The sequence below is a fragment of the Narcine bancroftii genome, chromosome 2, assembly GCF_036971445.1.
Source record: "Narcine bancroftii isolate sNarBan1 chromosome 2, sNarBan1.hap1, whole genome shotgun sequence".
Lineage (NCBI taxonomy): Eukaryota > Metazoa > Chordata > Chondrichthyes > Torpediniformes > Narcinidae > Narcine > Narcine bancroftii.
Window position 1 is genome coordinate 69,765,285 of NC_091470.1, and position 27,481 is coordinate 69,792,765.

The window sequence follows — 27,481 nt, forward strand, 5'->3', positions numbered from 1 at the left end:
ATCATAGGTTAAGGGAATGGGAGCGCAGCCGGAGGTTAGGATCATAGAACCATAGAACACTACAGCACAGAAACAGACCCCTTCGGCCCTTCTAGTTTGTGCCAAACTATTTTTTTTGTTGCCTCATCCTACTGACCTGCACCCAGTCCATAGCCCTCCATACCTCTCCCATCAATGTACTTCTTCAAATTCTTCTTAAACGTTAAAATTGAGCCCACATTCACCACCTCAGTTGGCAGCTCATTCCATACTCTCACCACACTCTGTGTGAAGAAGTTCCCTCTAAACTTTTCCCCTTTCACCCTTTACCCATGTCCTCTGGTTTGTATCTCACCTACTCTCAATGGAAAACACCTACCTACTTCTTTATAAATCAGACTGTGTGAGGGAAATGAGGGGTGTGAGAAGGAGGCTTAAGTATGTGTGTATTTTCATCCTGTGCCATAGAGGTGAAATTTGAGAGTGGGAACATACCAAACAAGTTTTTTTTTTTAAAATCTTGGATTCGTGTAACTAGAAAATGGTAAGGTCAATCAAGAAAATCAGAAAAAAACTATTTTTCCAGTTAGCTGATCTATGAAGCTGAACACAATCTGCTGGAGGAACTCAGTGGGGTCAGGCAGCACCAGTGGGAGAAAAAGAAAGGTCAACAATCAGGTTTTTGTCTCGAGAAATGGCTTTGGCTCAAAACTTCGACCATTCTTTTTTTCTCACTGATGCTACTTGACCCGCTGAGTTCCTACAGCAGGTTGGGATTAGTTTCAAATTCCAGTACCTGAAGTGTCCTGCGCATCTCTAGTTGATCTATGACTTCTGTAATAGTTAATGTTGGACTTGTCAAACGTCTGTTTACAAATTAGTCCAATATGGTAAGCACAAGAATAAACAAAGATTATAATATTTTCTATGGAACATATTGGCCACAATTTGCTGGTAATTTCCAAGTAATCTCGGGCTTTCGCATGTACAAAGTTAAATATAGACATCTTCACGCATATTTGGTGCCTTGTCTTTCAACCTTCTCCCCATGGAGTCTAGAAATGGAGCTGCATTTTAAGATTTCTCAGCATTAATGGTGGGAAATAAGCTCTTGGGTCTTACACCAAGTTAATTTGGTGCTGCCCCACCACCAACAGACAATGGCTGCAGTGTGAGCAGTTACTGAACTCAGTTTCTGTCACACCACTTCCAAAACTTGCGGAAGGATAGCAAGTACTGTACATAGAAGCACCACCACTTGCAAATTCCTTTCCAAATTATGTGCTATCCTGACTTGGCAATATATCATTGTGGGATTCAAATCCTAGAAATGCCCACCTAACAGCGCAATGCTTACCACAACATTCTTAAGAGTAATTAACATGGGCATCACCAGTGACATCCAGATACCCAAAATGAACAAAGTATAAATAATTTTAATAATTAGATTCTATATTCTTTTGTGGTTGTTGTTGTTTGTCCTTCGTCGTCGAAGATGACCATGGCTTCAAAATCAAATGGAAGATTAGTGGCTGAGGGGCCGGTGGTGACTGGTGAGGCCAATCTGGGCCATTTGCGCGTTGAGTTTGAAGTCATGACTTGCACTTGACTTGGATTAAAGTGAGGGAGAGTTGCGCAGGTCGTCAGCCTCACTCTCTCATCCTGGCCTATCTTGGCCCAGTAGCAAGACATTGTCGAGATGGCTGGAGACAGGTCAGGATGCAGTGGATGGCCAGCAGTGTTCTGTATGTGTCTCACTGTGCCCTCTTAGCACTCCACGATGCATTGGTGAGAATCGCCTTTCTGCCCATTGCTAGGTAGACAAGCCCTAAGCGTTGTGGGTCCATGGCAGTTCTTGCAGTGTGCTCGCAAGCCTCCCGACCTATTGTTGGGCATCCTCATCCACCTTTGCAACTGTTGGGAGATGTCTCTTCTTCTGCCTGCTCCACCATTGGGATGATCGCAACTACTACTATATTCTTTTATGGTCATATAATAAAACAAGTGTAATATTACACAAATTTGATTTTGGTCTGCAATAATGTAGACAAAGATTCTCCATCAGCAGAAATTGTCTGGCACCTCTTATAGTCAGAGAAAGAGAAGCAAAAGAAAGTCCCTTCAGAGTCGCTGAGGGTCCATGCTGTTTCCAGCACTCCCACAGCCATAAAGTCTTCAATCCAATCCATTGGTAATTCAAGTTCCTGCTCCAAACCTCTAACACGATGAGGAAGCCTTCAGCACCCTCTTGCATCCCAGTACTGGTATCCTTCAACCAGTCTTGAACCAGTTTCTAGCGGCCTGGGGTGAGTCCTTTCAGCAAGTAGACTGCAGCCTGTGTGGGTTCCTTGAGTCCCCAGCAGCCTGTGTGTTCTTCAGCCATAGAGCCCCTCACTGGACCACCCATAAGGCCAACTCCCCTGCTTCTCCTTCTTAAACTGGGAGTGGTCTCCCCTTTTCTGGTACCCTGAGTAAGCCCTCTGCTTTTCCAGAGTCTCCAACCCCTCAAGGCTGCTGCGGAACACAGGTGCTGCCATCTTGGATCTAGACCCAGTGGTTGCAGGATTTTAAAATAAACTACTGTAGGTTCCTTTAACAGGTTGTTTAGGGCCTGAATGGAGCTGTCACTTGTTAGACTGGGTGGTAGAACCCTGGGGAGGAGAGCTATGTCTCCTCTCCCCTGCTCTCCACAGTCTGCACCAGTGGCAGTGCTGCCTTTACAGTACCTTTGCAATGCCACCATTATTAATTTTTTTTAAATTGTGAAAATTATTTTTAAAATTAGAGCCATTTTAAGTTTTGAAGTGATTTTATTTTCAAACATTTGTACTTCAATATTATTAAATTGCATTTTTAAAAATCTTCAGTAGTTTTTCACTATAATTGAGAAATCTTTAATAGCCCTGACAATTGACCAGTTGAACTGCCTGGAAAGCAGAGGATGACCTCCAAGAAATTTGGGACTGGGATGGTCCACCACTGCTACCTCAGGACCACATTCCTGAAAGCTGGAGCACTTTATCCCAGCAAGATTATATTCCATGTCCTCATACAGGAGATGTACTGCAGGGAAATCTAGGCAATTGGTTCCTATACTGTTACCAGGAATGCAGCTGATTATAAACCACTGGTTAGAATTGAGGAACAGTGAGAAATGTTATTGATTTTATTTTTTTGTTTCTGTTGGAACTTCACTACAGTTTGAATTGTTGGGAAAAAGATTGAATTGGTGACAATGTTGCAACTTGCATATGCAATACAGATAGACGTAGCTGTGAGGATGGAGGCTTATTTTGGGTTAAAATCTTGGGGACAAGGTAAAGAACTGGATAAGAAAAAACATGAGGGAAAAGATGAAGTATGAAAGTAAGCTAGCAAATAATATCAAAGAAGATACAAAAAGCTTCTTCAGATATATAAAGAGTAAAAGGGAGGTGAGAGTAATATTAGGACCATTAGAAAATGATGCTGGAGTAATAATTATTGGAGACAAAGAGGTGGTGGAGGAACTAAATGAGTATTTTGCATCAATCTTCAGCGAGGAAAACATTAGCAGTGCTGCAGATGTTGAAGGGTATCAGGGAAAGGAAGTGAGAGCACTTTATTTTTCAAGGGAGAACGTGCTCAGATTGGAACCACACTTAGAATATTGTGTTCAGTTCTGATCACCTCATTATAAGAAGGATGTAGAAGCCATGGAGAGGCTATAGAGGAGATTTACCATGTTGTTGCCTGGATTGGAAAATGTCCTTTGAGTCAAGGTGAGCAGAGCTAGCCCACGTGCCCAAGGCTAAAGTTGTGACCAATGGGCAAATTTCTTCAGCCTTCTGAATTTCAAGATCTAGTGGACAAGGGTGTCCATTATTTCTAGGTCTATTCATACTAACTATGGAGCTGTTGGCCAAAGCCATTTGCCAGGATCCAGACATCAAGGGATTTAGGGTAGGCCAGGAGAAACACAAAATCAATTTATTTGCTGATGACGTGCTGATATATTTGATAGACCCAGTAAACTCGTTGGCCAGGCTGCACTCTACTCTTGAAGATTATGGAGAATTCTCTGGGTACAAGATCAATTTGGATAAGTGCAAAGACATGCTGCTTACTAAGGAGGATTACAGTCACTATCAAGGGAATAGTCATTTGAAGTAGATGCAAAACAGGATCAAATATCTAGGATTTAGGGTGGATAATAACCTAAATAATTTATACAAGCTAAACTATAGCCCCTTGCGCAGAAGTGAGGACTTAAGTAGGTGGATGACCTTTCCTATCATGCTGGTGGACAGGGTCAACTGTATTAAAATAAAAGTGTTGTCAAGGCTTCATTACCTCTTCCAGACTCTGGCCATGGAGTTGCCCTGGGAATTCTTTTAGAATTTACATTCACATGTTAGAAGTTTCTGTGGAATGCCAAGGTAGCCAGGATCTTTATGGAAAAATTAACCTGGGACTTCAGTCTGGGCAGTTAATAGTAGGTATATCACCTTAATATTTGAGGGGTGAGGTGTACCATCCTGGACACAAATTGTTCAGCACATGATGGGTGGAAAGGTAGCAGGAGACTTTATTTATAAGTGGGATACAAAATTTTTATCTGGCAAAACAGACAGTCCTATAATAAAACACATTATTTTATATGGACCAAAATTAATCAATATGTAGGGTCTAAAGTGGGGCTGTCCAAAAACCACCTCTGACTCTGAATAGATTAGTCACCCTGATAGTGGACAACAAGATCCTTGACACCTAGTGCTGAAAGGGGAGCAGGTGTATCGAGGACTGTTAGAACAGAGGCAGCTAATGTCATTTGAGCAACTCAGAAATAAATTGACTTGTCTAATTCTATTTTAGTCCAGTCCGGTTTTTCTCCTCTATGATAAAAATCTGATACATACCTTAACTGTGCTGTCCTGCAGTAATTTTTGAAATTTGGTAGCTGTAACCCTCCGTGTTTGTAACTCCATGTTAATTTTTCTAGTGCTATTCTTGATTTCTTACCTTTCCATAAAACATACTTTACAAATGGGATGAAAAATTGGTGCAATACAACAATTCACCAGTATGACATCACATACTTAAATTATGGAAAAGAATACACCTGGAAGAAAAAAAAGATCAAATACCAAAAATGTTATTGACACAAAACCCATTAATCCCCTTTACAATAAATCATTTATTTTTAAAGGAATGGGATAGAAAAGGAATAAAAAAAATAGAAGATTGCTTTTTGGGAAATAATTTATTAATATTTGAGCAATTAAAAGATAAATATAGAATAACACAAGGTACAATGTTTACATATTACCAATTGAAAACTTATTTAAAAGATAAACTGGGAAATAGCTTGAAATTACCAGAAAGTAGCAACTATGAATATTAATCACAGACACAATGATAATTTAAAAAATTGTTACCAACATGTACATCAAACTGCAATATAAGGAAGAGGATGAAATAAAGTATAAACCGAAACAAAGTTGAGAAAAAGTTTTAAACACAGATAAAGAACGAAACATGGGAGAAGTTGTGTATAGGAACAATGAGGAACATGATAAATACTAGATTATGTATGATTCACTATAACTGGCTACATAGATTATATATTACCCCTCAGAAATTAAAAGCATCAGATAGATGCTTTCATTGTAAACAAGAGACTGGATCAACATTACATGCAATTTGGACATGTTCAAAAGTAAAATCTTTCTGGGAAGATCTAAATCTAACATTAAACAAAATCACAAAAAATAATATACCAAAAGATCCAAAAAAATTTCTGTTAAATAATATAAGAAATAAAAAATTAGGACTAAAATTAGACAGAGCTCAAATAAAATTTATTATGATAGCGGTAGCAGTAGCAAAAAATTGTCCTAAAAAATGGAAACAAGCCTTAAAATACAACAGTGGTATACAGAAATAAACAAGTGTATTCCATTAGAAAAAATTACATACAATCTGAAAGACAAGTTTACATTATTCAAACGTAAAATAAAATAACATAACATAAAATAACATAAAATATGTCGGAGAATGTCGACCACAAACCTCCATCTTGTAAAACAACATAATTATGAGCACAATAAGATTGAAATATGTGAAAGTGGACGATATGTTTTTTTTTTGGTTTTTTTGCTATTTCTTTGTTTTATGTGTTTTATTATTTATTGATTTTTGGAGGAGGGTGGGGAAGGAGAGAGGGATGAAGGGGGGGAAGAAGAAATGTCACTATGTATATATTGATAATGATCATTTATGGATGTTGCTATTGATATGACTCAGTGCAAGAAATATAAAAATTTCAAAGAAGGAATAAATTGACTTGTCAAATAAGATGTTCCTCTGCTACCTTCAGATAAGATCTTTCTTGAGGGACAAATTAGGCCCATCCATGACCTTACTGATGTTCAGTGACAGAGACCCTGATTTGAAAGGGGAGCACATGGAAGTTCATTTTGGTGATGTATTTCTTACAAATTAAGACAAAAATGGGAGTCAGACTTGGGAGCAACGATCGATGAGTGATGCTGGTCAGACCTGTGTCAGAGCAGCACAACTACGATTATTAATGCGCGGTATAGGCTGGTAGAGTATAAATTCCTCTACCAGCTATATTTGACACCGCAGAAATTGAATAAGGCTAAACCAGAAATTTCAGACCAATGCTTCAGATGTGATATTGAGACAAGAACCTTTGTGCATGCGACCTGGACACGTACCAAGGTGAGACCTTTTTTGGTGAAACTAGACCAAGCCCTAGAAATAAAATCAAAGGTAAAGAATTCCCACAGGACCCAGAGTTGTTCCTGTTGGGTAACATGATGGACATAAGCTTAAGATGAAGCTGTCCAAATTCCAAAATTAATTTGTAATGATCACATTGGTTGTGGCCAGGAAGTGCATAGCAGTTACTTGGAAATCTGACTCCCACTTGGGCATTGCACAATGGAATACAGAAATGCAAAGCTGTGTTCCTCTGGAGAAAATTTACCGATGACTTAAGAAAAAATATAACATCTTCCAAACAATTTCGCAACAATATTTAAATTTCATAGAAGCACAGTTACAGTGTGGACCTGCGTGTCTCTCCACCCTACCTTCCCCATCTATCCTTCTACAGAGGAAGGGGCGGTGGGGGGTCCATTCCATCCCAATCAAGCAAAGTCAAGAAAAATGTAACAGCCTAGGTGCTGGCTAATCCCTGATGAGTTCCCTACTTTTGGTGTGGGTGTCTTGAATGTTGGGTGTAACTGTGATCTGTTGAGTGTGGGGAGGGGGGAAGGAAGGGGGAAAATGGCTCAGAACAGTGAATTTTGTATGTAATTGATCACTGTAAGTTGTAACTGATTACTGTTTGGGTTTGAAAATTTATCATTAAAATATTCCAAAAAAAAGAAAAAAGGGTAGTAGAGACTCTTCTTTTTGGAGCAAAGAAGAATGAGAGGTGACTTAATAGAGGTCTACAGGTTCTGAGAGGCCTCGATAGGGTACGTAGCCAGAACCTTTTCCCCAGAGCGGGTGTAGCAAACACCAGAGGACATCTATACAAAGTTAAGGGAGACATCAGGGGTAGGTTTTTCACACAGAGAGGTGTGGGTGCCTAGAATGCCTTGCCAGGGGTGGTGGTGGAGGTTGAAACATTTTAGGAGCGTTTAAGAGAGTCTTAAGCAGGTACATGGATGAAAGAAAAATAGAGAGTGGCGAGTCAGGAAGGGTTTAGTATATTTTTGGTAGGAATATATAGGTCAGCACCACATCGAAGGCCAAAGGGCCTGTACTGTGCTGTGATTTCTATGTTCCAAGGCTGAATGATCTCAGGGTGGATGACTACTGGACCAGATGGTTTGCACTCTCAGGTTCTGAAAGAAATAGCAGTAGAGATTGTTGAGCCATTGATAATGATCTTTCAGGAAATAATAGATTTTGGTATGGTCACGGAGGACTGGAAAATGGTAAATGCTGCCCCACTATTCAAGAATGGAGGGAGGGAAGGAGCAGATAGGAAATGATAAACCAGTTAGCCTGACCAAAGTGGTTGGGAAGATGCTGGAGTCGATTGTCAAGGATGAGGTTATGAATTGGAGCCATATTACAAGATGAGCCAAATCCAGCATGGGTTCCTTAGGGAAAATCTTGCTGAACAAATCTATTGGATTTCTTTGAAGAAGTGAAAAGCAGGCTGGATAAGGGAGATGCAGTGGATGTGGTGTATTTGGATTTTCAGAAGGTCTTTGACAAGGTGCCAAACATGATGACCACCCCCCCCCCAACCAAGAAGCTGCATATGTTTTATTAACATTTGAAAATTATTGATTTTAATTGCTGGATTTCCCTCCAGCTCCCAGAGGTTTGGTGTGGCTCCACCAGCTCTTGTGTTTGCAAAGCATGAAGAGTCTCACATACAGGGCGTTCAGCTTGAGAAAACAAACACTGAGGAAATTGTATTTGCAATTGAAGGTTCCATGTTGGAAACATTTGTAAGTATTTTAATGCTGAATATTAACATTTCAGCAGTTTGAAAGTTTGGTTCAGTTGATACATTCTCAGTTTTGTTAGTACGAATAAAATGCCGAGGGACAGAGCATTCATGTTCATAGAAATGAAGCAAGGAACCTTCTGTGTTCACTTGAGCAGAATTAGAATTGTTAGCATGTCTGTTTTTATTTGGCAAACCAGTTCTTTACTGCTCATTATAATTTATCTTCTGTCTTTCCAGTTATATAATTGCATGTATTTATAATATGTTTTAGTACCATTTAGTTTTGCTCAGATTCTGAAAGCAATTATCTGTGTAGATCAATCGTCAGTGCCAGAAAAATTGGCAGTGGGATCAGAGTGGACTGAAAAATATACCTCCTGTAGTGCACTGTCATGTTTCATTGAGCAGAGGGAGTTGAAACCTGAACTGGCCCATCGAGTCTGCTCCACCTTTCTAATCATGAGCTGATCCATCCTCCCACTCAGCCCCACTCCCAGCTCTCTCCCCAAAACCCTGACTAGTCAAATACCTGTCAATTTCTGCCTTAAATGCACCCAGTGACCTTGCTTCCACAGCCACCTATGGCAATGTTCCACAGACTTGCAACCTTTTGAATAAAGAAAATTTTCTGCTTCTCTGTTTTAAACTGATACCCTTTTATCTTGAAATTATGCCCTCTTGTCCCAGAATTGCCTACTATGGGAAACATCATAGAAACATAGAAGATAGGAGCAGAAGTAGGTCATTCGACCCTTCAAGCCTGCTCCGGCATTCAACGAGATCATGGCTGATCTTAAAGTTCAGTACCCCGACCCCGCCTTCTCTCCGTAACCCTTAATACCCTTATACTGAAGAAATATATCTAATTCCCTCTTAAATATATTTAATGAACCTGCCTCTACTGCCCTCTGTGGCAATGAATTCCACAGATTCACCACCCTCTGGGTAAAGAAATTCCTCCTCAACTCGATACTAAATAGTTTGCCCATCTGCATCCATTCTGTCCAGTCCTGCCAGAATTTTATATGTCTCTATGAGATCCCCTCTCAATCTTCTAAACTCCAGTGAGTACAATCCCAATTTGCGCAATCTTTCCTCATAAGTCATTCCTGCCATTCCAGGTATCAGCCTGGTGAATTGCCTCTGCACTCCCTCCATTGCAAGAACATCCTTCCTTAGATAAGGTGACCAAAACTGCACACAATACTCCAGGTGGGGTCTCACCAAGGCCCTGTACAGCTGCAGTAAGGTATCCTTGTTTGTTCCTATACTCAAACCCTCTTGATATGAAGGCCAACATACCATTTGCCTTTTTAACCGCCTGCTGTACCTGCATGCTCGCCTTCAGAGACTGGTGTACAAGTACCCCTAGGTCTCTCTGCACTTCCCCATCTCTTAATCTATTGCCATTCAAATAGTAATCTGCCCTCCGGTTTGTATTACCAAAGTGGATAACCTCACATTTATCCACATTGTAGTGTATTTGCCATGTATCTGCCCAGTCCCTCAATTTATCCAAATCACACTGGAGCTTCCTGACCCCCTCTTCCGTGCACACAACCCCTCCTAGCTTAGTGTCATCTGCAAATTTGGAGATATTACATCCAATCCCCTCATCCAGATCATTAATGTAAATTGTGAACAGCTGGGGTCCCAGTACAGATCCCTGTGGCACCCCACTGGTCACCGCCTGCCACTCAGAAAACGAGCCATTTATCCCAACTCTCTGTCTTCTACCTGCCAGCCAGTTCTCAATCCACATCAATACTTTTCCCCCAATCCCATGAGCCTTGATTTTGTAAGCCAGTCGTTTATGCGGGACCTTATCGAAGGCCTTTTGGAAGTCCAGGTACACCACATCCACTGGCTCTCCCCCATCTATTTTACCTATCACCATCTCAAAGAATTCCAATAGATTTGTCAAGCACGATTTACCTTTTGTAAATCCATGTTGACTCTGTCCGATCCCTTCTCTGCTAGTCATATGCTCTGCTATTACATCCTTAATAATGGATTCCATCATTTTGCCCATTACTGATGTAAGGCTCACCGGCCTATAATTCCCCGCTTTTTCTCTACCCCCCTTTTTAAATAGTGGGGTTACATTAACTACCCTCCAATCCATGGGTACTGATCCTGAGTCTATCGAGTTCTGGAAAATAATTCTTAAAGCATCTGCTATCTGAATGGCCACTTCCTTAAGTACCCTAGGATGTAGATTATCAGGCCCTTAGGATTTATCTGCCTTCAATCCCATCAATTTCCCCAAGACCATGTCCTTAGAGATACTGATTTCTTTCAGTTCCTCCCTTGCATTAGTCTCAATGTTTCCCAACATCCTTGAGAGATTATTTGTATCCTCTCTTGTAAAAACAGAACTAAAGTAAGAATTTAATTGGTCTACCATTTCCTTATTCCCCATTATATATTCCCCTGATTCCGACTGCAAAGGACCTACTCTGGATTTCATCAATCTTTTCCTCTTGACATATTTATAAAAGCTTTTGCAGTCGGTTTTTATATATTTGCCACAAGCTTACTTTCGTAATTTATTTTTGCTCTCTTGATTAATCCCTTTGTCCTTGCCACATCTACTCTGTCAAGATCTTTTAGCATTTGAAATGCCTCTATAAGGTCCCCTTCCAACCTTCTGTACTCCAGCAAGTACAGTCCAAGAGCCGACAATTGTTCCTCATGTACTAACCCGTTCATTCCTGGTATAATTCTAGTAAATTTCTGAACCCTCTCCAATCCCAGGACATCTTTTTTCAAATATGGCACCCAAACTGTACACAGTACTCCAGGTGCGGTCTTACCAGTGCTTTATAGATTCTTTACATCCCTGCTTTTGTATGCTATCCCTCTAGAAATGAATGTCAACTCAATCTGGAGGTCAACCTTTAGGGTATCCTGCACAAGGACTTCCAAGTCCCTTTGCAACTTGGAATTTTGAATTTTTGCCTTACCTAGATAATAATCTGCCCATGTATTTCTTCTACCAAACTACATGACCGTATACTTTACAACATTGTATTTCATATGCTACCTTTGCTCCATTCTCCTAATCTATCCAACCTCCGCAGCCTTTCAGTATCCTCAGCACCACCTTCTCTACCAACCTATTTTGTTATCATCTGCAAATTTAGACACAAAGCCATCGATTCCAGAATCCAAATCATTTATATGCAATGTTAACAGAAGCGGCCCCAACTCCAACCGCTGCAGAACATCACTGGTAACTGTAGCCAACCAGAATAGGATCCCTTTATTCCTACCCTCTGTTTCCTGCCAACCAGCCAATGCTCCAGTCATGCTAGTATCCTTCCTGTAATTCCACAGGCTCTCATCTTGTTTAGTAGCCTGTTGAAGGTCTTTTGAAAGTCCAAATACACAATATCCACTGCCTCTCCCATGTCTATCCTACTGGTGATCTCTTCAAAAAATTGCACTATATTTTCCAGCATGATTTTCCCTTAAGGAAATCCTGCTGACTTGGGCCTATCTTTTCAAACACCTCCAGCTATTCTGTCATCTCATCCTTGACAATTGACACCATAGACTCCCAACCACTGACATCAGGCTAATAAGGTCTATAATTACGTTTCTGCTGCCTCACTCCCTTCTTAAACAACAGTGACATTCACGATCCTCCAGTCCACTGGAACCGTGACAGATCCATTGATTCCTGGAAGACTATTACCAATACAAATCCTACAGGAATAAAGGACAAAGGCTAATTTATTGTAGCTGTTTCTTTTGTAGGCTAATTGTCTATTTAATTTTGTCTTTGGATGTACTAATTGGGACAAGGGGATAGGGGATATTGGACTCAACAGTGAAGCTTGTATATAACTGGAGAAAGTAGTGTGTTATTTTCATCATGGATTATTATGGATTGTTGACATTGTTTGAGTTTAAAAAATTATAAATGAAATATTTTAAAAAAGATTATTACCAATGCCTCCACGACCTCTATAGCCACCTCCTTCGGAACCCAAGGGTGCATTCTATCTGGTCCAGGAAACTTATCTACCCTTAGGCTATTTAGCTTCCCAAGCACCTTTTCTCTTGTGATCTTGACTGCACTTACTTCTCTTCCGAGAGAGCCATAAGGCATTAATATGCTAATTAATAAGACATTAATATGCTACTAATGTCTTGCATAGTGGAGACTGATCCAAAATATTCATTAAGTTCCTCTGCCATGCCCTTGTCTCCCATTATAATTTCTCCAGTATCATTTTCTATCGGTCCTATGTCTAATTTGGTCAGTCTTTAAAAATTTATTTATTTATTTTAAAAAGCTTTTAGTATCCTCTTTGATATTACTTACTAACCATTCATAATTCATCTTTTCCTTCGTAATTACCTTCTTAGTTGCCTTCTCCAAGTTTTAAAAAGTTTCCCATCCTCTACCTTCTCATTGAGTTTTGCTTCCTTGTTTGCCCTCTCTTTTGCTTTTACTTTGGCTTTAACTTCCCTCATTAAAAACAATAGTCTTATTTTTGCAATCGCAAATTTCTTTCTTTTCAGCATGTCCCTGTCCTGTTCTTTCCTCATTTTTTGCAGAAACTCCAGCCATTGCTGATCTGTTATCTACCCCATTAATGTGCTTTTCCAATCAACCTTGGCCAAATTCTCTGTTGTGTGACTGTAATTTCTTTTACTCCACTGAAATACTGACACATCGGACTCTAGCCATTCCTTTTCAAATTTCAAAGTTAGCTCGATCATATTGTGATCACTGCCTCCTAAGGGTTTCTTTACCTTTAAGCTCTCTAATTACCTCTCGTTCATTACAGTGTACAAATCCCCTGGTGGCTCATGAACCAGCTGCTCCAAAAAGCCATGCCATAGGCATTCCACGAACTCTCTCTCCTGAGGTCCTAAACTGACCCAACTTTCCCAATCTACATTCCATGTTTAAAATCCCCCATAATTATTTTAACACTTCTTCTGATATACCTTATTTATTTCCAGTTGTATTTTATAATCCAAATCCCAGTTGCTGTTTGGGGGCCTGTATATAATTCCATTAGTGTCCTTATACCATTACCATTCCTTAACTCAACCCAAAAGGTTAATATTGTTATTTACCAGCAGAGTCACAATGCCCCCTCTACCACCCTGCCTATCCTTGCAATACGCTGTGTATCCTTGGACATTCAGCTCCAAATGACATCCATCTTATAGCCGTGACTCAACAATCGCCACCGCATTGTACCGTCCAACCTGTAGATCTCCACTTTGTTTCTGGTGCTGCGTGTATTTAAGTATAATACCTTTAGCCAGTGTTTGAATGTACTGGCACTCTGTCATCTCTGTTGAATGTTATATAAATTCATTTATTTCAATTAGTTTCTTAATTGCACTGTGATGTTAACATTTGTATTCATTCATGTGTCTGAAAGCATATTTATCATTAATACTGGGAAGTCGATTTGAAGGCTGAAAACTAAACAATTGTATATTTGTTTTTTTTTAAAAAAACTGTCCTTAACCAATTCTTTGTAATTGGATAATATAAAATCTGATTTTTTTTTTAATGTTAGCCTGAAATCACTGTGGAAAATCTTCCTTCTTACTTCAAACCACTGAAACCATTACTCATTCTATTTATTGATAATGATGACACCGTAACTTTGAACGTGAAAGAAGAACTTGCAGAGTTTACCAAAATAAGAAGTATGCAGCTTTATACTACATGCTGGATTGATCTGTGAGTTATCATTTATTTTGTTGTAATCAAACACAAAGGCATTTATTCCTTCTAAATTTAATAATACATTGAAAGAAACGTAAAATCAATGTAGGCATGACTGGCGGTGGTGTCAGAATGTTGAACTTGTTTTAATTTTGAAAATACTTAACTATACAGTAAAATCCCCATTATCCAGAGCCTATGGGGATCATGGATGCTGGAAATGTAAATTTTCCAGTTGACTAAGGCTCACTCTTGCAATGCCTATTAAATTTGCATTAGGATTACACCATTTCAAAGATAAAAGATAATGTAAAATGTGAAGTAATTTGAAAAAAAAAGTATTGTAGTTTTTAATTATGTAAAGTTCACTATAATCAAGTAATTCCTGTAATTTACAAAACTTAAATTCAAATCCAAGTCGCTGGTGCTGTAACAGTGTTGCATTAGCCACGACGCTAACTGTGCCACCATCATAATTGGACCCCCCATCCCCAAATTTACAGACTTATTCCACAATATGCCTAGTACTAATAAAAATAAGGAGATAGGGAGACACTTTGGGAGAGTTGCCCCAGGAGTGAGGGCCGTCAGCTGACTTTTCATCCTGGGCGCCACCATTTTATTAGAACATTACTTTATTGAAACTTTATTCAAACAGTTGCAGCGGGCAGGGCACGACTCGGGTGCTCTGCCTGCTTAATGTTTGCTCCCAAGGGGTTAGGTGTTGCTTCAGAGAATCTACAATTTTAAACTTTTATTTAAAACTTTATTCTTATTTATTTTAATTTTTAAATTTATTTATTACCTTGGATTTTTTTTTTGCCAGTTGTTTGAGTTTTTGGTTGATTGAATGCCGGATAATGGAGATTTTACTGTATAATGAGCTATGTGTATTATCAGTTGAAACTGCCATAATATTGCCTTAATATTGACTATTTTTGATTCAACTGTGGCAGAAAAACAACAATGGGGTTTGAAAAGCAAAATTCCATGTTTTTGATTTTAATCAAAATGTAGTTTTGGGTTATTTTTTCAAATATGTAATTTATGCATGAAGGTTTTCTTTCCATTAACCATATAACTATATAACCATTTACAGCACAGAAACAGGCCAGTTTGGCCCTACTAGTCTGTGCCAAACATCTTCGCTCACCTAGTCCCACTGACTTGCATTTGGCCCATATTCCTCTACACCTCTCCCATTCATGTACCTATCCAACCTTACCTTGAATATTAACATTATATCTCGCTACTTTGAATCTTGATTTCAGGTCATTCAGATTGTCTTGTTTGCTGAACAGGCACAACTCCTTCTCAACACCTAATCATTTAATTCTTGCTTTATTCCATGGATGAAATTAAGAACCTTCTTTTTTCATAGGATAGATATTTTAAACTATAAAAGCACACCATTTTTCTAGACAAAGAATTGTGCACCGTCACCCAGCTGTAAAACAAAAACATTGTTACGCTAGAAAAGATTCAGGAGAATGTAGGTTTAAATGATCAGATGAGGATAGATAGGCTGGGAATTTTCTTCCCAGAACATGGAAAGCCAATGGGGGACCTGAGAGAAGCTTATAAAGTCATTGATAAGGTGAATAGTCATAACCTATTTCGCAGGGTAGCGGAATCTAAAACCAGAGGACATAGATTTCAGCTGAGAGGAAAAAAGATTTAAAAGGGGCCAGATAGGCACTTTCTTCACACATGGAATGAGCTGCCAGGGGAAGTGCTAGAAGGAGGATAATTATGATGTTCCAAAAACTTTTAGACAGGTACATGGATAGGAAAGATTGAGAAAGATGTGGCTGAACACAGGGAAATGGGATGAGCTTGGTTGGTATAGTCAAGTTGGCCCAAAGGGTTTGTTTCCATGCTGTAAAGCTCTCAGAATCTGTGACTGTATTAGAACAATTTTATACACCACCATGAGGCAAATCTATCCAAAAATGAATTTCCTAATGACATTTTGTGAAAATGAATGAAAGAGGAAATAGGTTTGAGTGCCCAATGAAAATCTTGTATTTGATAATTCTATTCACATGAGAAAAGGGAGAAGGATGCCAGTTCCTTAATTTAGGAGTGCATGGAGGAGCTAAATAGCTTTATTTCCTCTTCAATAAGACTACCAGTTAAATCATGAATATTCACAAAAATAAATTTGATCATTGCCTGATGTAACCAAATATCAACAACCAATAGGTTCATTGCAGAAGTAAATCACAAAATTCTGTAGACACCGCGGCTGAAGTAAAAATACAAAATGCTGGAGAAGCTCAACAAGTCAAACAGGGTCCTTTATGTAGCAAAGGCAGACACATCAATGACATTTCGGGTTTGAGCCCTTCATCAAGGTATGAGAAAATGTCAGCAAACGTCCAAACAAAAGTGTAAGAGTGGGGAAGGGGTGGGGAGTGGTGGCAAAGGCAGGAGATGATTGGTGGAGAAACGAGGAAGGGGACAGCAGCAATGAGGGGGGAGGGGGAAATGGTAGGGCTGTGTGGGTGAAAGAATTGGAAAGACAGGAAAAGGGGGCAAGGGGAAGAAAAGGCAAGCAGGTTTAAGGGAAACCAGTAAAGTCAATGTTCATGCCATGTGACTGGAGAGTGCTCAGAAGGAAAATAAGGTGTTGTGGTCAGGGTGGGACATTACATAAGGCCATGGACAGACGCGAGTGTGGGTGTGTGACCTGGAAGTGAAATGGTTGGCCACTGGGAGGTCACTGTGGTTACAAACAGCGGAGGTGCTAAGCAAAGTGATCTCCCAGTCTATGACTTGTCTCTCCGATGTAGAGAATGCCACAAAGGGTTCACTGGATGCAGTAAGTAGGTTTTCTGAATGTACAAGTGAAGTGTTGTGTTACGGGTTATATTATATTTTATATTATATATAAATATGTCTTTAAAAGATTCACAAACAGAATAACAAAACACATCTCATTTGAAATGCAAGAGCTTTGGCTGAAGCTAGACATTCAGGCTCTGTGACTTTGCAGAGACAATGGGACTGCTTTGGAATGAATTTCAAAAGCAGGTGCAAATGGAAAGGTCGGGGCTCAAGTGCTGATAAAGATCTTGCAAGGATTGTGTTGGAGCTTTGGGAGGGGTTCTGGTTTTGACAAGCAGAGAGAGAGAGAGGGAGAGGGGTCAGTTCTGCAATTGAGGCTGCATGGCAAGCTGGCAGGCTTGTTGAAAACCCCATTTTGAAGACGGGTTGTGAGTTTTGAGTTCAGCTTGGTGAAAACCCTGTGGTCCTTACAAGAGGAAATGGCTGACGAGAGTGTTTCTTCTGAAATAAGGGAAACAAGAGGAACTCTGTGGTGTCCTGCAAGAAGAGGTTATCATTTGAAAAACCCATGATGGGTTAAGTTTCTTCAGCAAGTCACTGAATTGACTGATCGAAGGAAATCGATTTAAGTGTGTCTCCAACGAGCAACAAATATCTCTCTGGAACCAACAAGAACCTTCCTGAGCAGTAACCATTTACCTTTAAGCACCAGAGCCTGGTGAAAATTCATAAATGTTAAATTCTGTTCTTAAGAGCCCAGAGAATCCCAAAACCCAGCAGCAATAGATACTCATCAAGTCAAATGGTTACTTAAACAAAATATGCTTTTAATTATTTTTAAACATGAAAACAGAATCACACTCTAACTTATTACTATTAACTAACCTAACAACCCCCTTCTAATTCTAAGCGCACGTGTATGTAATGTGTGTGTAAGTTCAGAAAAGTTCTTTGATTCACAGTCCAATTTCACTTCTCATCCTCCAAGTTCATTGTTGCCAGAAATTCTTATACTATGCACAGAATTTACCATTTATGAATGTCACCAGGCTTTGGTGCTTAAAAGGTAAATGGTTTCCGCTCAGGAATGTTCCTGTCGGTTTCCAGAGAGAGATTTGTTGTTCGCTGGTCACAAACTGATCCCTTCTAATCAGCCACTTCAGTGTCTTGCCGAAGAAACTTGCCCCATCAGGGTTTTCCAGATGATAACCTCTTTCTTTCAGGTCACCACAGAGTTCCTTTTTGTTTCTCTTATTTAAAGTGAAATATAGGGCAGCCAGTCCTCTCCTCTTGTATGGACCACAAGAGTTTTGACCAGGAAGAACTAAGAACTCACCACTTATCTTCAAAATGAGGTTTTCCACAAGCTTTCCAGCTTGTCCTGTTCCAGTCCCAGCTGCTGTTGCTGAATGTAACATTGTAGAACTGATCTCTCTCTCTCTCACTCACTCTCTCACTCACTCTCTCACTCTCTCTCACTCACTCACTCACTCACTCACTCACTCACTCACTCACTCACTCACTCACTCTCTCTCTCTCTCTCTCTCTCTCTCTCTCTCTCTCTCTCTCTCTCTCTCTCTCTCTCTCTCTCTCTCTCTCTCTCTCTCTCTCTCTCTCTCTCTCTCTCTCTCTCACACACACACACACGGAAAATTCTGTTTGACTCCCTCTGCCTGCAAAACCACATGACCCTTCTAGATCTCCTAGATCAGCCATGATCTCGTTGAATGGCGGAGCAGGCTCGAAGGGTCGAATGACCTACTCCTGCTTCTATGTTTCTATGTAAACAGCAAACTTCCCTCAGACAGCCTGCGGCAGTCCTCTGAGTTATTTCCTTTGTTGCTTTTCAAAACAACTATCCATTGATGATGTCTCTATATACCCTCCCCAAAGCTTTTGCAAAGGCACTTGGAGCCGGCCTGTCTGGCTTGAGCAGAGCTCCAGTATTTTAAATGAGATCTGTTTTCAAGTGTTTGTATGTGACTTCACTAAAACTTCCCTCAATTTATCTCCTTTAAAATATATCTATATACAATACAAAATATAACATAATCTGTCACACTGTGCACAGTATAAGAATTGCCTGATACCGGTGAACTTGGAGAAGTTAAAAGTGAATGATTGGACTGTGAAACGAAGAACTTTCCTGAGCATCTACACATTACATACACGTGCGCTTAGAATTAAAAGGAGGTTAAGTTAATAGTAATAAGTTAAAGGTTGATCCTGTTTTTATGTTTAAAGAAATTGAAAGCAAATTTTGTTTAAGTAACCATTTGTCTTGGTGAATTTCTATTGCTGTTGGGTTTTGGGGTCCTCTAGGCTTGTAACACTTGCTTCACGTGAAAGGCCTGTTTGTGGCCCTAGTCCATGGGGAGGGAGGAGCTGTGGGCGCAAGTGTTTTACACCTCTTGAGGGCGTAGGGGAAGGTGCCAGGGGTGCGATGGGTGGAGAGGGATGAGTGCATGAGGGAATCGTGGCATGAGTGGTCCCTGCAGAAGGCTGAGAGGGGAGGAGATGGGAAAATGTGTTTGGTGATGGGATCCTGTAGAAAGTGTCAGAGGCAGTGGCTGGTTGGGTGGTAGGTGAGGACGAGGGGGATTCCATGTTTGTTGCATCTAGGGGGCAGAAGGGACCACGGCAGATGAGCAGGAAATGGAAACGATGTGGGTGCGGGCTGTGGGTGAGGGGATACTGGTGGAGGGGAAGCCACATTTGCAGAAGGTGGCAGACATTTCAGAAGCTGTATTGCAGATTTTTAAAATGTCACATAACTAGTTTCCATTGGCCATTTTAAACAGCTAATACGTAAATTATGCATCTTGCATTAAGTGCACTCATTAAACTTTAATTTACATTTGATCATTGAGTCAGTGATTCTGAGTGAAAAGAGGGTTGTTTTGAATACAACCTTTGTCACCTCAGATATAAAGAAAGTATCACATTAATCATATTTTGATATGAATTGCTCTGGTTATTTCTATTGCATGATCATAAATGCTGCTATTTGTTAATCAAAGGTTTGAAGTAATGGATTGAGGCAGAATGTTGTGTGACCTGTTCAAAACGTGTACATTCCAGTAAATTTAATTACAATACTTCCTCTTCATTTATGAAAAATAATTTCAAAAATCATTCATCTGTGTTCAATGCATTCATATAGGCAATGTTTATGCTTCATTAGTAGCATAAATCATATTTTTATTGTCAAAATTACCTATTATGAAGGCATTTTAATCAGTAAACATTTTCCTATGTTTTTGTACCACTTAGGCGAAATACACAAGTTGGAGAAGAGATTCTTCAAATATATTTGAACTACCTCCCACAACTACCAGCACTCATCTTAGTGCAGCTCAGCTCTGGTAGCCATGTGTTTGCATTTCCAGAAGAGCAGGTTATTTCAAGAGAGAACGTGTTGCACTGGCTAAAGAAGCTCCAGTCTGGACAGGAGCCACCCACCCGTGAGTAAAATCAACATTTATCGAGAACTAAATGTTAACAGCAATGCTTAGGTGTTGCTTTATGAGATACAATATTCCCAAGTGGATAGAAATTCTCAGCTCTTTTGTGTACTTCAGTTAAAGCAGGAAATGGTTGTGGATAATGTTTTCAGAAAACATTGAATAAAATTATGCCTGATATACAACCTAAATAAATATATCCATGTTTTACCACATAACTTTTAAGAGATTTATGTATATTTTAATTTTAAAATAACGAATGATGTAGCATCATTGGTATTCAGAGAAGGGAGTTGCAAATTTCTACCTCTTCTACACCTACAAGTGATTGTTTACTTCACATCCAATTAAGGCTGGCATGGCTTGCACACTAGTACAGTGCCAGCAGTCGGGTTTGAAGCCACCGCTCTCTGTAAGGTGTTTGTGTGCTCTCCCCATGGCTTCGTATATTAGAAATGCAATTCTTATTTTTTTATTACTTAATTGCCTGGCTTGATTTTTAATAGATTTTGAATGTTTTTGACTGTTTCTGAATGTCAGAAGCAACTGAATGCTCAGGGTTTTTTCACAAGATTGATAGCTGGCTTAACCTTTAGTTATAAAAACCCAATGTCTATTGTGGATATATATTGATGGTATTCCATTTAAACTTGCCACTAGCTTGTACTGGAGGATGGAGTTCAAGAGTTGAATGGTAATGTTGCAGCTCTATAAAACTCCAGTCAGACTTTTACAGATGGAGATGATTGATTGCTTGAGATCCATTAGTACACAAATTAAAACCTTCTGCAACAAAAAATTTGGACATCTAAAGCCATTCAGTTCTTCCTTTCTTTTACAGTCTTTATTAATCATATTATAGGTAAACAATACATGAGGAGAATAGGAGTACATAATCATAAAGGGAAAAATATAGCAGTATATGACATAATGTTTTGCATTACACCACAATTAATGAATATATTATCATCTCCTCAAACTGAAATCTTAAAAAAATGTTATTTAAAACCCCACTTAATCTTTAAAAAAAAAGAGACTGGGCAGCCTATCCTGAGAATTTATTAATAAAAATTGATCGTCTGGTCTTCACCAACAAGGAAAAAATAAATAAAATGTAGTCTGGACTGGAAAAGAATTATACTAAGTCATGTGGAAATAATTTATAAAAGGTTGCCAAGTCTCTTCAAATTTAATATGTTTCAAATGTACGTTTCCTAACTTTCTCTAAATTTAAACGTCATAATATGGGAGAACCACAGAGTCAAAGTAGGTGGATTAGAATCTTTTCATTTAAATAAAATAGCTCTTCTAGCCAACAATGTAGAAAAGGCTACAAGCAATGTATGGAAGTGGGAACTCGTCCCACTTCTGGAACTATAGTTCCAAAAAGAACAGTCAATGCGTTAGATTGCAAACTAATATCCAGTATAGCTGACAAAGTCTTAAAAATATCTATCCAATACCTGTCAGATATAGGGCATGACCAAAACATAAGAGTTGGAGAAGCCACTTTTGATTTAAATCTATCACAAATAGGACTAATGTTAGAAAAAAATAGGGACCAATTTGCCAATCCTTACACAATTGATTCCCTTGACACTAACTTCATTCCATGTTTTGGTATTTGTTTGAAACTGAATCAGCCTGTTCATAATTCCAGTGTGACTCCATGTCATGTTGTACTGCTGGTACCAAACTTTATTTAGGACTGTTTGTAATTTGCTAACCATGGAAAACCCCAAAGGACAGTTCTAAAATTATGTTGCTGCAAGTTTTGCAATACTGAGTGGTAAACTTGTGTTGCCAGTTGAAGAAAGCTGATCAAGAATTGTTTCAGTTTGCTTCACTTCCCAAAATGATTTACAAGTGGCAAGATGCTTTTTTTTCATGCATCCCAACAGTGGGATGTCCTAAATGTACATCCTGAGAAAGTAATGCTTCGGTTCATCTACTTTTATAACATTGATTGGGGCAGAAGTTTAGCCAAGGGAGTTGGAAAACTCCTTGCTTTCTTCCAAATAATAAATTCTGTAATCTATTGAATTCACTAAACAAGGCAGATGTAGTTTTAATGTCTCATTGGAAAGACAGTACTTCTTTATGATGCCTAACCTCTTCAAAAATGTACTGAAGTGTCAGTTGAGGTTATGTTCTCATTCAGTGGAACGTAAAACAAGCCAGCCCACTGACTCATGACTGAGAGTTCAAACAACTGAGTTGACTGCCATTTGTAATTGGTTTCAAGGTTTATGTTGGAAATGAGCTGTAACTCAAAGAAGTAGATGGTCCAGACAAAAAGTAAAGGTGGAACAAAAATGTAAGAAATTTTGGAATCCATAAAATAACTGAAGTTTCTTATTGGCAACTGAAGTGCAGACATTCTCACATTATCTGTGAGTCGTGTAACCACTAGCAAACAATGTAGGAACACAGTTTATGGTAGGGGAAATTGTTTTGATTTAATTTAAAGGCATGAAATCACCAAAGAAGCTGCAGAAAATGTTGATATAATTAGTGAACTAGACCATTCTTGAATTGTATTTCATTATAGTCTAGCAGACTAATTTTTAATAAATTCACTACATGAACCTTCCTGCCATAATAGGAATAGCAATTAATTCATCTGTATAATTTTATTTTATGCTCATTTATACCTTCACGACTGATGTTTACGAATTTTTGCTAAATCGCGTCCATCCTATGATAGGAAGGAGTCATGCAGCAGAAGAGCAGGCTCTTCAGCCCTCTGAATCCATGGCAACTATCAAATACCATTAATTTTACATTGACCCATCTTATCCTTCCCATCACCATCACTGACACACATACATACACACTAGAAACAGTGTACTTTATAAAGGCCTTTTTAACAAGCATGCCTTTGGGACATAAGAATACAAGAAATAGAAGCAGGAGTTGGCCATCCGGCCCGTCGAGTCTGCTCTGCCATTCAATAAGATCATGGCTGATCTGATCATTGACTCAACTCCACTGACCTGCCTTTTCCCAATATCCCTTAATTCCTTTTTTATGTAAAAAATCAATCTAACTGAAACATAGAAACATAGAAGATAGGAGCAGGAGTAGGCCATTCGACCCTTCGAGCCTGCTCCGCTATTCAATGAGATCACGGCTAATCTTAATGTTAAGTACCCCGTCTCCGCCTTCTCTCCGTAACCCTTAATTCCCTTATACTGAAGAAATGTATTTAATTCCCTCTTAAATATATTCATTGAACCTGCCTCTACTGCTCTCTGTGGCAATGAATTCCACAGATTCACCACCCTCTGGGTAAAGAAATTCCTCCTCATCTCGGTTCTAAATGGTTTGCCTATTATCCTCGAACCATGGCCCCGGGTTCTGGAGTAGCCTCATCTGCTTCCATGGTCAGAGAATTCCACAGATTCACCACTCTATGGGAAAAACAGTGTTTCCTCATCTCCATCTTAAATCTACTCCCCTGAATCTTGAGGCTGTGTCCCCTAGTTCTGGTCTCACTTACCAGTGTGAACAATTTTCCTGTCTCTATTTTATCTATCCCTTTCATAATTTTATATGTTTCAAAAAGATTTCCTCTCATTCCTCTGAATGCAAATGAGTATAATATCAGGCAATTTGGTTTCTCCTCGTAGGTCAACCCCCTCATCTCCGGGGTCAACCTGGTGAACCTCCTCTGGACTGCCTCCAAGGCTTTCCTTCCTCAAGTATGGAGACCAGAACTGCACACAGTACTCCAGGTGCAGCCTCACCAGTACCTTGTATAGTTGCAGCACGATCTCCCTGCTCTTCAATTCAATTCCTCTAGCAATGAAGGCCAACATTCCATTTCCCTTCTTAAGTAACCCATTGTACCTGCAACCCAACTTTTTGTGAATCATACACAAGTACTCCCAACAGCATGCTGCAGTTTGGACCATTTAAATAATAATCTGCTCTTCTTTTTTTCCTACCAAAGTCGATTACCTCATATTTACTACCGTTTGTACTCCATCTGCCAGACCTTTGGTCACTCACCTAACTTTACTATATCCTTCTGCACCCTCTCCACATCCTCAGTACAGTTTGCTTTTCCACACAATTTAGTATCATCTGCAAACTTGGCTACACTACACTGTCCCCTCTTCCAAATCATCAATATAAACAGTGAACAGCTGTGGGCCCAGCACAAATCCCTGTGGTACCCCACTTACTACTGTCTGCCAATCAGAAAAACACCCATTTATCCCGACTCTGCCTTCTGTCAGTTAACCAATCCTCAATCCATGCCAATATATTTCCCCAAGCTCCATTCATCTGTATTGTATTGATAAGTCTCTTGTGCTATGGAATCGCATACAGCTGGCAGCCTCTTGACATATATATAGGTCACCGTATTTATACAAGACAAATTCAGTTCAACTTTATTTTCATTGAGCCAAGTAAAGTACAAATCCAGTGAAATACAAATTAACATCCTGTGGCGGCGCACTCTCTCGTGGTGAACTGGCCCCACTTGTACCGCCATGTGGCAGGGCAGCCATGAGAAGATGGCGCTGTCAGGGGTTCTCCCTGCCTCGTGCTTACAGCCCAGTTTGCACCTGGGGCAGTCGTTATGATGTCATTGCACACGCTGTGGCTGAGCTCACATTACCCTTAAAAGGGCGCACGCTGGATTTGAATAAAACAGTCATTGAGGACATCCAACGTGGTGGCTGTGTGTTTCTTCATTGTAGCTTGCGCTACATTGGTGACCCCAAAGTGCCCAGACGTCTTTCTGGTCTCGCAACATGGACCCAGCCGAAATCAATGCCGTTGCCATCAAACTGCCCCTTTCTGGACCCATCGCCCACATATGTGGTTCAGGCAGGAAGAGGCGCAGTTTCACCTCAGAAATATATCCACAGATGCCATGATGATTTACCACGTCATGAGTGTGCTGGATGAGGAAACCGTGGCCAGGGTGGACAATCTCATCCACAACCCACCATCTGAGGGTAAATACCAAGCCCTCAAGAACATTCTCCTGGGAACATTCGGTCTCTCCCCTCAACAGCGTGCCTCCAAACTCTTGCATCTGGACGGGTTGGGAGACTGGACGCCATCAGCCCTCATGGATAAGATGCTGGCACTGGCAGAGGATCACAAATCCTGCTTCTTATTCTATCAGGTATTCCTGGAGCAGATGCCCGAGGACATTCAGCTCCTGCTAGCAGATGAAGACTTCACAGACCCACGATGAGTCGCACCCCCAGCGGACACCCTATGGCGCATCAAGAGGGAGAATTAGGCCACCCTCAGCCATGTCATTCGTCCAGGGACCAGCTGGCCGCAGACCCCCCCCCCAGCACAAGCCAGAGGAGCACCATCAACGCTGGGGGGGGGGGGTGTGCAAGCTCGTAAGTGCAGCCAACCGTGTAATTTCCTGGGAAACAACCTGGCCAGCCGCTGTTGATGGCTGCGACGGCTGGCCACGCGAACAACCTCTTGCACATAACCGATGTCCACCAGCTGGCGTTTCCTGGTGGACACTGGAGCGGAGCTGGGTGTCTTGCCCCCAACTACCCTCGAGACGCGCACCTGACCTCATGGTCCCACCTTGCGGGAAGCCAACGGAACCACCATCAAAACCTTTGGCACCCGCAGGGCGCAGATCCAGATCGGGAAGGAGAAATTCCACTGGAGGTTCATGCTGGCCTCAGTAGGCACCACGCTGATGGGGGCCGACTTCCTCAGGGTGCATGGCCTACTAGTAGACATGAAGAGCAAAAGACTGGTCAATGCCCACACGTTCCACTCGGTTCACCTTGAGGACATGGATGCCTACAAACCTGAAATCGCCGCCATTGCCGCTCCCAGGGATGAGTATTCCAGGATACTCGATGAGTTCCTCACCATCCTGCAGCCATGGTTCAATGCCGCCTTACCCCAGCACAAGGTATACCATCACATCTCTACACAAGGCCCCCCCCACTGCACACCAAGGCCCGGCATCTTTCGCCTGAGAAGTTGCAGCTAGCCAAAGAGGAGTTTTCACGCCTGCGGGAGTTGGGTATCATTCGCCGCTTGGACAGCCCCTGGGCATCCCTCCCTTCACATGGTACCCAAATCATCTGGCAGCTGGAGACCCTGCGGGGATTATCGATGCCTGAATGATGCAACCATGCCGGACTGGTACCCAATACCCTGCATTCCGGACTTTACGGCCAACCACCATCGTGCCAAGGTTTTCTCAAAAGTCGACCTGGTGCAGGGTTATCATCAAATCCCAGTCCACCCTGAAGACATTGGTAAGATGGCAATCATCACTCTGTTTGGCCTCTTCGAATTCTTGAGCAAGCCTTTCGGGCTTAAGGACACGGTCCAGACTTTTCAGCACCTCATGGATCCAGTGGGCAGGGACCTGGACTTTGTGTTTATTTACCTCGACGATATCCTTATCACCATTCATGACCATGAGGAGCACAAGCCCCATCTCTGCACCCTGTTTAGTTGCCTGGCGGAATTCGGCCTCACAGTCAACGTGGCCAAGTGCCAGTTCGGCAAGCAGACGCTGCAGTTCCTGGAGCACACCATATTGGCGACAGGGGCCAACCACTCCAGCGCCAGAAAAAAATCACAGCCATCTGGCAGTTCCCCAAAGCCACCACACTCAAAGGCCTGCAAGAATTTGTAGCTATGGTAAACTTTAATCATTGGTTTATCCCTGGTGCCGCCCACATCATGCGGCCTCTTTTTGCATTGATCTCTGCTAAAAATAAAGTCCTGGTCTGGTTGGAAGAGGCAGAGGGTGCTATTACGGCATTGAAGGACCACTTGGCCAGCACCACCTTACTGGTTCACCCGCGCCCGGAAGCACACACTGTGCTCTCAGTAGATGCCTCAGCCACGGCTGTTGGGGGTGCTCGAACAGTGGGTTGATGGACAGTGGCACCCTCTGGCCTTCTTTAGCAGGCACCTTTGCCCACCAGAGCTAAAGTACAGCGCTTTCAACCGGGGGCTCCTGGCACTGTACCTAGCCATTTGGCACTTCCGGTACTTCCTAGAGGGCAGGCCATTTTTGGCATTCATGGACCACAAGCCCCT

General features: G+C 40.9%; 1 protein-coding gene across 3 annotated transcripts in view; it reads left to right on the plus strand.

Annotated features, from left to right (window-relative positions):
- The window catches only part of txndc16 (thioredoxin domain containing 16), a 134,211-nt gene that overhangs the window by 97,578 nt on the left and 9,152 nt on the right, over window positions 1-27,481 (plus strand). For all 3 annotated transcript variants that reach the window (XM_069917022.1, XM_069917020.1, XM_069917021.1), the window contains 3 exons: window positions 8,321-8,459; window positions 14,014-14,180; window positions 20,229-20,419. In XM_069917022.1, coding sequence (XP_069773123.1) covers window positions 8,321-8,459; window positions 14,014-14,180; window positions 20,229-20,419 — 497 coding nt within the window. The remainder of the gene's footprint in view (window positions 1-8,320; window positions 8,460-14,013; window positions 14,181-20,228; window positions 20,420-27,481) is intronic.